This window comes from Amblyraja radiata, chromosome 14, assembly GCF_010909765.2.
Source record: "Amblyraja radiata isolate CabotCenter1 chromosome 14, sAmbRad1.1.pri, whole genome shotgun sequence".
NCBI lineage: Eukaryota > Metazoa > Chordata > Chondrichthyes > Rajiformes > Rajidae > Amblyraja > Amblyraja radiata.
The window spans coordinates 13,556,020-13,567,957 of NC_045969.1; the positions used below are offsets into that span (position 1 = coordinate 13,556,020).

Genomic DNA, 11,938 nt, shown 5'->3' on the forward strand with positions numbered 1-11,938 from the left:
AGTGATGAAATTGTAATTTCAGCAGAACTAGTACAGAGTACAGATATTCCTCCACTAGCAAACATTGGATTCACTAGTTTGCGCTACAGCACCATCGTTTCTTGAGTGCACACTTCCCCAATTTACGAACCTGTAGATTGGCTATAGCATTTTCCACTCTACAAATAATGCATTGCAAGTCATCCAAATATTTCAATTCACAACATTTTGCTTAATGAAACATTTTCTTGGAATGAAAAACCCTTTTGTAAATCAAAGAATACTCACGTAGATTTATTTAAAAAAATGGAATTGATTAATTATTTGAATTATCATGAAAATGCTGGATTAAACCTGATTTATCTTTCCAAGGATCAGAACAGGGACTACAGGGAGCTTTTCTCGGCAATGTAAAGTTACAATGATTTTATGTAAAGATTATTAATAGATTTAACCGCAGCCTACATCAGCTTGAATTAACAGATTTTTGGAGCTGTCTAAAACCCTCTCCACCCAGTCTGCCACCCCTAATCCACCTACAAATCTCTCTTTTGCCTTCTGATTTGATTTAATATGGAACAGTTTAAAACCAAGTCAACTGTAATTATTATACATAATTAAAGAAAACTGGATCTCCCTTTTGCAGGCCATTTTAACATTAGAAATAAACAATGATTTCTCCAATTTCAGATAACCCACACCTGGCCCTTTTCGCTTTACTCCCAATTCTACCTCATCCTCTCTCCAACCCTTTTGTTTCCACCTTATCTCCCAGCCCCTATCACCCTCTCTGCTCCCTCACCCGCTTAGTTACTCCAGCTTTTTTGTCTACCCTATCACCCTGTTCCTTCCATCCCACTCACACAAGCAACCCCACTGGATCTTGTTCTGCCTTATTGCTTACTCCTTCCCTCCCTCTGTTGTAGTCATCTAACACCACCCTCATTCACTTTCAATCTTTACCTTCCTCTCTTTCTTTATCAGAATGCAGAATCTGCAACCTTTTATGCTCCACTTACCACCTCCCAGCCTCTGTTGCTATCTCCCCCACCTGGCTGTTATCTGCCAATCAACCCTTTACCTGTATCTACCTATTGCTTGCTAGCTCTTGCCCTCTCCCTCTCCCCTCTCTCTGAGTTTCTCCAACTACTCTCCCTTTTTTAGCTGCAGATTCTGGAACCTGCAATCTCCTCCACCCTATTGTTGGATAAACACTGGCAAGATTGAACATGCTTCCATGTTATTTTGGAACATTATACTACTTCTTTCATAAAGCTATCCTGTTATAGTTGAAATTGTTACTTCAGTATCCCTCCTTTCCTTGAAGGCTTTCCTGAAACCTACCTCACTGGTCAAGCATTTAGTCACATCCCAATAGGTCCTCCATTTGCTCACTGCCAACATTTGTCTGATTATGTTCCGGTGAAGAGCCTTGGAATGTTTTCCTATGTTGAAGGCACAACATGAACGTCGCTAATTATAAGACTGATGTGTAACACCAAAAATGCATTCTTTCAACAAGACGTGAAAGAACAGCTTTGCTGAATAAAATACATGACAATTAATTCCACTGCCAAAAATAAATGCTTAAGGGCCTGTCCCACTTTCCCGAGTTATTCACGAATTCTCCAGAGTTATTCACGAATTCTCCCGAGTTTTCAAACTTGCAGAATGTTCGTAAATAGGCCGTAGGAGTCCGTGGATATATCGTAGCGGCTCGTTATGCCAGCCGTAGGTACTCGGGGCTATTTGTTTTACTCATGGACATTTTTCATCAGGCTGGAAAAAATGTCCCGACTTACCTGATGCCCCAATTTCATACCTACGGCTGGCATAACGGGCCGCTATGATATATCCACGGACTCCTACGGCCTATTTACGAACATTCTGCAAGTTTGAAAACTCGGGAGAATTCGTGAATAACTCAGGAGAATTTGTGAATAACTCGGGAAAGTGGGACAGGCCCTTTACTAAGATCAGGTACAGTGAACCAAAAACCTATTACTTTACTGCATGCTATCATGAAAAAAAAGAACAGATTGCTTCATTAAATTTCCTTATAATATGGGATGATACTTACACTATTAAATGAGCAATTCAGACATGATCAGCAATGAAACCTCAAGTACTAATTACATTTTCATGAAATCGCATGAACCAAATGTGCCGTCCTAATATTTCACGTCCTCTACTGAACTCGTGACAACACTGCATCATCCTGTCACCCAATGTATCAAGTTGCTACAATCATGATCTGTAAGCTCGGTCTATTAATTCAGCTAGCTGTAACTCACAATGCATATTACAATCACACATTCACGTTGAAATTCGAGGCTAATTCCAACAATGACGAAAGCTTTAATTATAGGCAAAGGTTTTCTCAAATTATTTTCCATTTGTATTCTCTTTGTACATTTTGTCCAACACATTGAGTTGCTTCCAATTTATTGGTATGGAAGAGGAAAAATATTAAAACAACTTTAACTACTGGGGATTATTAATACATAATCCCAAACAGTTCAAAGTGCCATTGCCAACAGTGGGGAAACTTGGAATCACCCACATCAAGTGTAATATAGCTTGAATTAAATTAGCTTGGATTTTATGCTAAAACTAACAATTAAACCTAGTATTCACTGTATTATGGACTACTATTTTTCAGTAATTACTTTTTATTTCTTGGAATGTCTTTAAAAAAAATGGTGTAATTTATGTTTTGTGTTTAAGTTATGTGTTTGTGTATATGACCTGGCGTTCAACAACTTTTGTTACAAGAAGCACTTCATTACTGGATACAGCTTCAAAATGTATGACAGGTGTAACTTGCCCATAAGTTACATGATAATCACACTAATACAATATTCCAAGTCTCAACTACATCTAAATACTAAGGTACACAGTCCCTGGGTTATTCAAGGTTCTGTTCCTGAGAACAGACCATTAAAACTGATTTTCTTCAGGTCAGAATCATCCATTTTCTATAGGTATCATATCAAATGACTCTGAATACACTTCCTAGAATTCTTTCATTTCATTCTATACTGATCCTAACACTTAACACAACACAATATTCCTTAAACTATATTCCTTAATTCCATATTCATGAATACTACAAAACATTTAATCAATATTTTTTATTAAAACATATGGAAGAATAAATAGATAAAGTTGATATTCCATAAATCAGGTCTTCAGTAACCCATGGAGCACCTGTACTGGAAAAAAACCTTTAAATGTATATAGCCTAATTTCTTCACTTTTATTTTTAATCATTTAATTTAAAAACATTAACATTACTCTTAATCCCATCTTTCCTGCCTTTTAATCTTTATAGATAAGATTTGATATTGATTTAATAACTTGCACATTCGTAACTTATATTGACTTAATAACTTGCACTTTAGTGATTGCATGCCTCCAGTGAAGATTCTTCAATTTGACTCACTGAAGAGACACATTTTCCACAATATATACCATGCAGATTTACAGCAGGAAACATTATGTAAATGATCGCGAAATACGGTATTGCAATTTGCCACCAAAAAGCCTCTGTGGGAAGCTGTAAGCATTTGAACGGCAAGGGCAGTTTCTTTGCAACTCAGCATAAAATGTCAGCAAAATATTTCATTCATTCCCAAGCACAAATGCAAATAGATCAAATCAAATTTAAATACCCAGCATTAAGTTGTATACAGTAGAAATTAAACATATTAAACTAAATGTACAATGGAGTTCAGGTTATATTACCACAAAATCTATCAAGCAATAGCAGACTAATATCTTACAAGCAACTGTAGCAATTATCCTATAATAGGTCTAACTCATGAAGTCACATTATGACCAGAGCCCCAACGTTAATTGAGTCCAATTTCCAAATCTCTGCCATGCTGCTAATTAGGAAAATTTGAAGAAATTCTAACCATTCCACATGAGACAGAAGACAGGGAGCAGCAAGAGCATAGTCCATTATAAACATAGAAAATAGGTGCAGGAGTACCTGCAGGAGTACAGTGCTGGGATGTAATGTTAAATTGTACAAGGCATTGGTGAGACGAAATCTGGAGTATGGTGTACAATTTTGGTCACCCAATTATAGGAAGGATGTCAACAAAATAGAGAGAGTACAGAGGAGATTTACTAGAATGTTGCCTGGGTTTCAACAACTAAGTTACAGAGAAAGGTTGAATAAGTTAGGTCTTTATTCTCTGGAGCGCAGAAGGTTAAGGGGGGACTTGATAGAGGTCTTTAAAATGATGAGAGGGATAGACAGAGTTGATGTGGACAAGCTTTTCCCTTTGAGAATAGGGAAGATTCAAACAAGAGGACATGACTTCAGAATTAAGGGACAGAAGTTTAGGGGTAACATGAGGGGGAACTTCTTTACTCAGAGAGTGGTAGCGGTGTGGAATGAGCTTCCAGTGGAAGTGGTGGAGGCAGGTTCGTTGGTATCATTTAAAAATAAATTGGATAGGCATATGGATGAGAAGGGAATGGAGGGTTATGGTATGAGTGCAGGCAGGTGGGACTAAGGGAAAATAATTGTTCGGCACGGACTTGTAGGGCCGAGATGGCCTGTTTCCGTTCTGTAATTGTTATATGGTTATATGGTTATAGGAGTAGGCCATTCGGCCCTTCGAGCCAGCACTCAAAATGTTCATGGCTAGTCATCCAAAATCAGTAACCTGTTCCCGCTTTTTCCCCATATCCCTTGATTGCGTTACCCTTAAGAGCTAAATCTAACTCTCTCTTGAAAACATCCAGTGAATTGACCTCCACTGACTTTTGTGGCAGAGAATTCCACAGATTCACAACTCTTTGGGTGAAAACGTTTCTCTTCATCTCAGTCCTAAATGGCCTACCCCATATTTGTATACTGTGACTCCTGGTTCTGGACTCCCCCAAGATCGGGAACATTTTTCCTGCATCTAGCCTGTCCAATCCCTTAAGAATTTTATATGTTTCTATAAGATATCCTCTCATCCTTCTAAATTCCAGTCGACCCATTCTTTCATCATAGATCAGTCCCGCCATCCCGGGAATTAACCTGGTGAACCTACACTTAATTAGAAGAGACATGAATAAAGTTACAGGGAGAAATATTAACATCGAACTATATTTTTTTCTTACAGTTCTTTCCTGAACCAAACTATATACAGAAACTTTCCTGAACTGAACTATATATTTCAAAACAAATGTGTGAGCTACAAATGCCCAAACTGACAAAATAGGTCAGTACCAAACCCGTACTCAAATCTTGTAGCCCTTTCCCCCCCCCAGATTAGCTGATAACCCACCGCCCCATCTGATCTCTCAGATGGACATACAAGATCGCTACTTTGAGAGTAATTTCCAATGATTACTGGTCAATATTCATTGTCCAAGCAGCATTTTAAATATATGTTAATGTCATTAGCATTTTACAATTACAGAAGACTCTTTTAGTCAAATTGGTTACAGCATATCTCACATTCATAGAGCAGCCTCTTGGGCTACCTGATAGGAACCCCAGGATGAGCACTCAGCACTGCTTAATTGATTATTGCCCAGCTTGCTGAACTACGCCCTCTGGACCACTGGTCAGGGTCCTGCTGGTCTGTTTATGCTCGGCATGCATCCACTGAGCCAACTTTGGCCTGCAAATGTTCTGCCAGACTGGGTGCCCCAGCCTTCCTCCTCCCAGTTAGTCCGGCTGCCTGCAACCCACAAACATCTGCCCCTGGTGCCTGCCACACCCACTACCCTGCTGCAACAACAGGCTGCAACCACCATTCCACCCAGATCCCACCACTTTGGACTCAACCTACTCCTCCTCCAATCACCTCCTCAGTGCAAGCTCCCAGACAGCCCATCCTTCCACACTGGGTGCCTGGGCTGCCCAGACACCCCCGCACCCCATCATCGATTCAATAATAGGCTTCACCACCCCGCCTCCCACTACCAACACCAGACTGTTGTTCCCCTCTCCCCTAAACCAGGCTATTTCTTTTACCCGCACTTACAAAGCAGACTATTTCCCCATCTATTTCCAACGCTGAGTTCTCCCAGTCCCAACCCATTACCCATACTTGTTTCTGCCCGAGCCCCTGTGATTTCCCAAACTGAACTCTCCTACCCAGTCTCTCCACCGAAACTCCCCTTATCAACCCAGGCTTTCTCCCCCCCCCCCCCCCCCTTTTCCAACTCTGCCCCTCCCAACTTTTACCCTCCACCTCCTCTCCACTTTTTCCCCCTTCTCTACTTTTCCCCCCACCCCCTCTCTCTCCCCCCCCCATTTCCCCACACCCCTTCCCCTTTCTCCCCAACCCCTCCCCTTCTTCCCCTTCCCCCCCACCCCTCCCCCTTTTTTTCCCCCACCCCTCCCCACTTCCTCCCTCTCCCCCCCACCCCCTTTCCTCATACCTCCTCCTTTCCACCCACCCCCCCATCTTTTCCCCCCTCCCTTCCTTTTCCCCCTCCCCCCTTCCTTTTCCCCAATCAACGTTTCTCCCATCCCCTCCCCGTTTCCCCCCACCACCACCCGTTTCCTCCAACTCCTGTATTATCCCCCCCTCCCTCCCTTTTTCTCCCTCCACATTTCCCTCTCTCTTTCCCCCTCCCCTCCTCCTCCACTTCTTTTTCCCGCCCCCCTCCCCTTGCCCCCCCAGCCGGGCTCCACCCCTGCTCCCTCCAGCTCCACGCTCATCGACCACCCGCCGGGCTGGACGACCGGACGTCAATAACAAACTCCGTCAATTTTTTTGCCGCCATGAGACAGACTGCACGGGGTGCAGGTCAATCCCCAGGCTGTGAGCGCGGCCCGGGCTTGTATCTGGGCCCACGGCCGTGGGGACAGGGCTGTGACCGGGCCGGGCCGGGCCGCTGGGGCTGAGGCCGAGGTCGGGCCGCTGGGGCCGATCCAGCCGAGACGCCTCAAGCCCAGGCGACGGGAATCCGCACCATCGCCGCCGTCCTTGCTCGTCCCCGCCTCCAGCTCTGTCGCTAACTCGCTCCGTCGACCTGTCGTGCCGTTACCTCTGGTGCTTCTCGTCCTCGATCTCCTTGATCTTCTTCACCACGAACGAGCGGAAGATCTCCTCGATGTTGGTCGCCATGGTAGTTGTCGGGCCTGCGGCCTAGGGCTTCCCACAATGCAGCTGATCCCGCTGCTGCCGTCGTCGTCGCCGCCACCAGGGGGAGCAGCGAGGCCCCAGCGCGGCGCAATCAGGCGGCAGAGCACAGGCCAGCTGCCCAGCTATCTATATGTTTACATGGGACAAGGCTACACAGCACAGCACAGGCCAGGTTCCTGGGATATATGTAGGCAGAGGGCACGGCTACACAGCACAGGCACGGTACCTTGTGGTCATCACTTCCGAAGAGTCCACCAGGGACTATATGGCACTCATCACTCTCTTGACTCTTGCTGCACAGGACAGGTATCTGGGATATACGTAGGCACTTTTTCTCTTTTATTATATTGCTTTCATATTCTGTTGCCCTGTTGCAAATAACAATGTCATTTTTCTATCTGGGACATATGACAATAAAACACTTGACTTGCTGCTCAGCATTGACCATGTACCTGGGATATATGTAGGCATGGGGCAAGGCTGCACAGTGTGAGCATGTTACACATAAATATGTGCATGCAATACAAAGGCAAAGTACTGAAGACGCTTAAGAGTGTTTTATTGTCATATGTCCCGATTTGTTTATAAAGTTGCATTGGTCTAATCTCCCTGTTCTTACATAAAGCATATGCAATTAACTTGCGTAAAATTAACTGTCATCCTTGCTCTGCAGAGTAATTCTTGTGGTTGAATCACTTGTCATTTTTAAGTAATCGGTTGGAAATGATTTAATTAAATCAAATGTGAAACAGCCGCTGAATTTATGAGATTGATGGACTCAGATATCCCTTCCAGCTTAAGGTTATTGGAGCACGTCAAGATAAATTGGAAATCCTTTCTCTAATTGCCAATGCAGGGGCGCTGAGAAGAAAATGTTGATCAGATTTGTAAAACAAATAAAAGAATAGTTATGAGGAAAAAATATTGGGAATGAAATATATACCTATTTAGTCACCTCCTACACTATTGAGCATTTTTAAGCAACAGCTTTGATCTTCTCATTCCACCCCCTGACACTGCATCTCCCCAAACTACCATTATATCGATCAGGCCCATTTTGGATCTAACTTTTTGTTATTCAGCATGAGAGGCAAAGCATAGGGAGCTGTGTTAAATTGCTATATCCAATTAAAACATTTCAAGATTCAATGCAGGTTTTGAAAAATATATTACTGGATTATTTATCATTGCTAACTGCAGAATGGATAAAATGAATTGGATAAAACAGAATTTACAACTAGATTCTTTTGGTTTATGAAAACATTATTATGAGGTGACCCGATTCTGTTTGTAAAAGTCAATGAAAGATTTTTATTAATTTGTGTTTTGGGGATCTGAGCATCTCTGCCATAAGCCCATCAGTTCTATGAACAGAAAAGGGGGCGCAGTGTTGGAGTTGCTGCCTTACAGCACTTGCGGCGCCGGAGATCCGGGTTCGATCCCGACTACGGGTGCTGTCTGTACGGAGTTTGTGTGTTCTCTCCATGACCAAGTGGGTTTTCACCAGAATCTTTGGTTTCCTTCCACACTCCAAAGACGTTCAGGTATGTAGGTAAAATTGGCTTGGTAAATGTAAACATTGACTCCAGTGTGTGTAGGATCGTATTAATGTGCGGGAATCGCTGGTCAGCGAGGTCTGAAGGGCCTGTTTCTTCACTGTATCTCCAAACTAAACTAAAACCAAATAAGGCCATTTGCCCATTAAGCCTGCTCCCCGATTCAATCATGGCTGATCTATCTTTCCCTCTCAACCCCATTCTCCTGCCTTTGCCCCATAATCCCTGACACCCTTACTAATCAGAAATCTTTCAATCTTCACCTTAAAAATATCCATTGACTTGGCCTCCACAGCAGTCTGTGCCAACAAATTCCACAGATTCACCACCCTCTGACTAAAGAAATTCCTTCTCATCTCCTTTCTAAAGGTACATCCTTTTATTCTGATGCTATGACCTCTGGTCCTAAACTCTCCCACCAGTAAAAACATCCTCTCCACATTCACTCTAACCAGGCCTTTCACTATTCAATGCTGGGACACCAGCTATTTACAATATATATTAATGATTTGGACGAGGGAATTGAATGCAACATCTCCAAGTTTGCAGATGACACGAAGCTGGGGGGCAGTGTTAGCTGTGATGAGGATGCTAGGAGGCTGCAAGATGACTTAGATAGGCTGGGTGAGTGGGCAAATGCATGGCAGATGCAGTATAATGGGGATAAATGTGAGGTTATCCACTTTGGTGGCAAAAACAGGAAAGTAGACTATTACCTGAATGGTGGCTGATTAGGAAAAGGGGAGATGCAACGAGACCTGGGTGTCATGGTACACCAGTCATTGAAAGTAGGCATGCAGGTGCAGCAGGCAGTGAAGAAAACGAATGGTATGTTAGCAATCATAGCAAAAGGATTTGAGTATAGGAGCAGGGAGATTCTACTGCAGTTGTACAGGGTCTTGGTGAGACCACACCTGGAGTATTGCGTACCGTTTTGGTCTCCTAATCTGAGGAGGGACATTCTTGCCATAGAGGGAGTACAGAGGTTCACCAGACTGATTCCTGGGATGACAGGACTTTCATATGAAGAAAGACTGGATAGACTCGGCTTGTACTCGCTAGAATTTAGAAGATTGAGGGGGGATCTTATAGAAACTTACAAAATTCTTAAGGGGTTGGACAGGCTAGATGCAGGAAGATTGTTCCCGATGTTGGGGAAGTCCAGAACAAGGGGTCACAGTTTAAGGATAAAGGGGAAATCTTTTAGGACTGAGATGAGAAAAACATTTTTTACACAGAGAGTGATGAATCTCTGGAATTCTCTGCCACAGAAGGTAGTTGTGGCCAGTTCATTGGCTATATTTAAGAGGGAGTTAGATGTGGCCCTTGTGGCTAAAGGGATCAGGAGGTATGGAGAGAAAGCAGGTACAGGATACTGAGTTGGATGATCAGCCATGATCATATTGAATGGCGGTGCAGGCTCAAAGGGCCGAATGGCCTACTCCTGCACCTATTTTCTGTTTCTATTCACTAGACATTGTGCCCTTTTCTAATTGCTCCAGAAACCATTGGGAAGTCACCTTGTCGAGCAGCTGCTGCTCAACCATATAATTGAGCGCTGGCCAGGCCATTTCCATTAGTCCACCACATATAGACCCGACCGAGTAAAAGTGAAAGCATTATGAACCCAGACAGGCTTTTCTAGCAATCTCGTTGTTTCATTGCCATTTTTACAATTGTTTTTAAATTCTAGATTATCAATCTGGTTTTAAAGTTCACATTTGCAGTTCTGATTGCTGGACAACTTTAACCACTTCATCCACCATTGTGCCCAGTTGTGATCTTCAATATTGGGGCTCACCAGCCACAGTCATCAGATTTTCTTGCGTAACATCACCAGTGCTCCATTGACCTATTGCAAGTTCTCACAGCTGCTGCCATTTTGTCTTCTAGCTACTGCGTAGTATCACTACTTAATCGGGATGCATCACAGCACTGTTTGGGAACTGCTCGAACCAAGACCGCAAGAAATTGCAGAGAATTGTGGACACAGCCCAGACCATCACACAAACCAACCTCTTGTTGAGTCTCACTAGACTCTTGTTGAGTCTCTTGTTGAGTCTCATTGTCTAACACGTTCTCACCTAACACACAGCTAACAATGGCTCATTTCCTTTATCATTGTTACCTTTTTGCATATGTTTCATTCATTAGTTCTATATCTCTACATCACTGTCATCTCTCATTTCCTTTTCCCCTGACTCTCAGTCTGAGGGTCTTGACCCGAAACGTCAACTATTCCTTTTCCCCAGAGCTGCTGTCTGACCCACTGAGTTACTCCAGCTTTTTGTGACTATCTCCCGTCCACCGACTCCATTTACACCTCACGCTGGCTCCGCAAGACCACCAGCATGATCAAGGACAAGTCGCACCCCGGCCATTCCTTCGTCTCCCCTCTCCCATAAGGCAAAACGTACAGACGTGTGAAAACACACACCTCCAGATTCACGGACAGTTTTTTCCCAGCTGTTAACAGGTAACTGAACCACCCTACCAACAACCATAGAGCAGTCCTGAGCTTCTATCTACTTCATTGGAAACTCTCGGACTATCTTTGATCGGATTTTTATCTTGCACTAAACATTATCATTATTCATGTTATTCCCTTTATCATGCATCTGTACACTGTGGATGGCTCGATTATAATAATGCATTGTTTTTTTGCTGACTGGTTAGCACGCAACAGAAGCTTGTCACTGTACCTTGGTACACGTGACAATAAACTAAACTAAATAGCTGCTATGGTGGGATAGAGAGAGCCGAACAGGTGAGTGAAGATCTAATAAGTGCATGGGGCATGTTCTTTGTGCCTGGTGCTATACGTGATCCTCCCCTCCAGGATTATAACTTGGTGCTCCTGATAGAAGGTTGCCTGGGAAGTCTTAGCAACACACTAAATCAGTGCAGCCTGTGAATAGCTGCATTCTGCGTAAACCGCTAATCCAGGCAAATCCCTATGCGCACTGCCAGCTCTAGTGACAGGAATATACTTGCAAATCAATGTCTAATTAGTCTTAATTCACCAGTGTACTTCAGACACTGAAATTAGTAGGTCACCAGGAACAGCCTCAAATTATACTAAGATAACCAACTGCTTTGCCTATGGACAGTTTGTTTATTGATGCAGAGAATAGAACTTGCTGAAGATTGCAGTTTGGGTATTGGCACTTCAAATTGCGTGGTATCAGGGAAAATTGTTACGAAGAAAGATGAGAGCAAAACCATCATTTTTCTAATCATTAAATTGTCTATCATCTGGAGGTGAAGTTATGGCATCGCACTTCTAACATTCGG

General features: G+C 43.2%; 1 protein-coding gene across 7 annotated transcripts in view; it reads right to left on the reverse strand.

The window, feature by feature from the left end:
- The window catches only part of son (SON DNA and RNA binding protein), a 44,953-nt gene extending 37,830 nt beyond the window's left edge, over positions 1–7,123 (reverse strand). For all 7 annotated transcript variants that reach the window (XR_004413952.1, XR_004413951.1, XM_033032545.1 and 4 more), the window contains exon 1: positions 6,991–7,123. Coding sequence is in view for 5 of the 7 variants with exons in the window: in XM_033032545.1 (XP_032888436.1) it covers positions 6,991–7,070 (80 nt within the window). In the remaining 2 variants the exon portion in view is untranslated. The remainder of the gene's footprint in view (positions 1–6,990) is intronic.
- Positions 7,124–11,938: the final 4,815 nt, after the last annotated feature.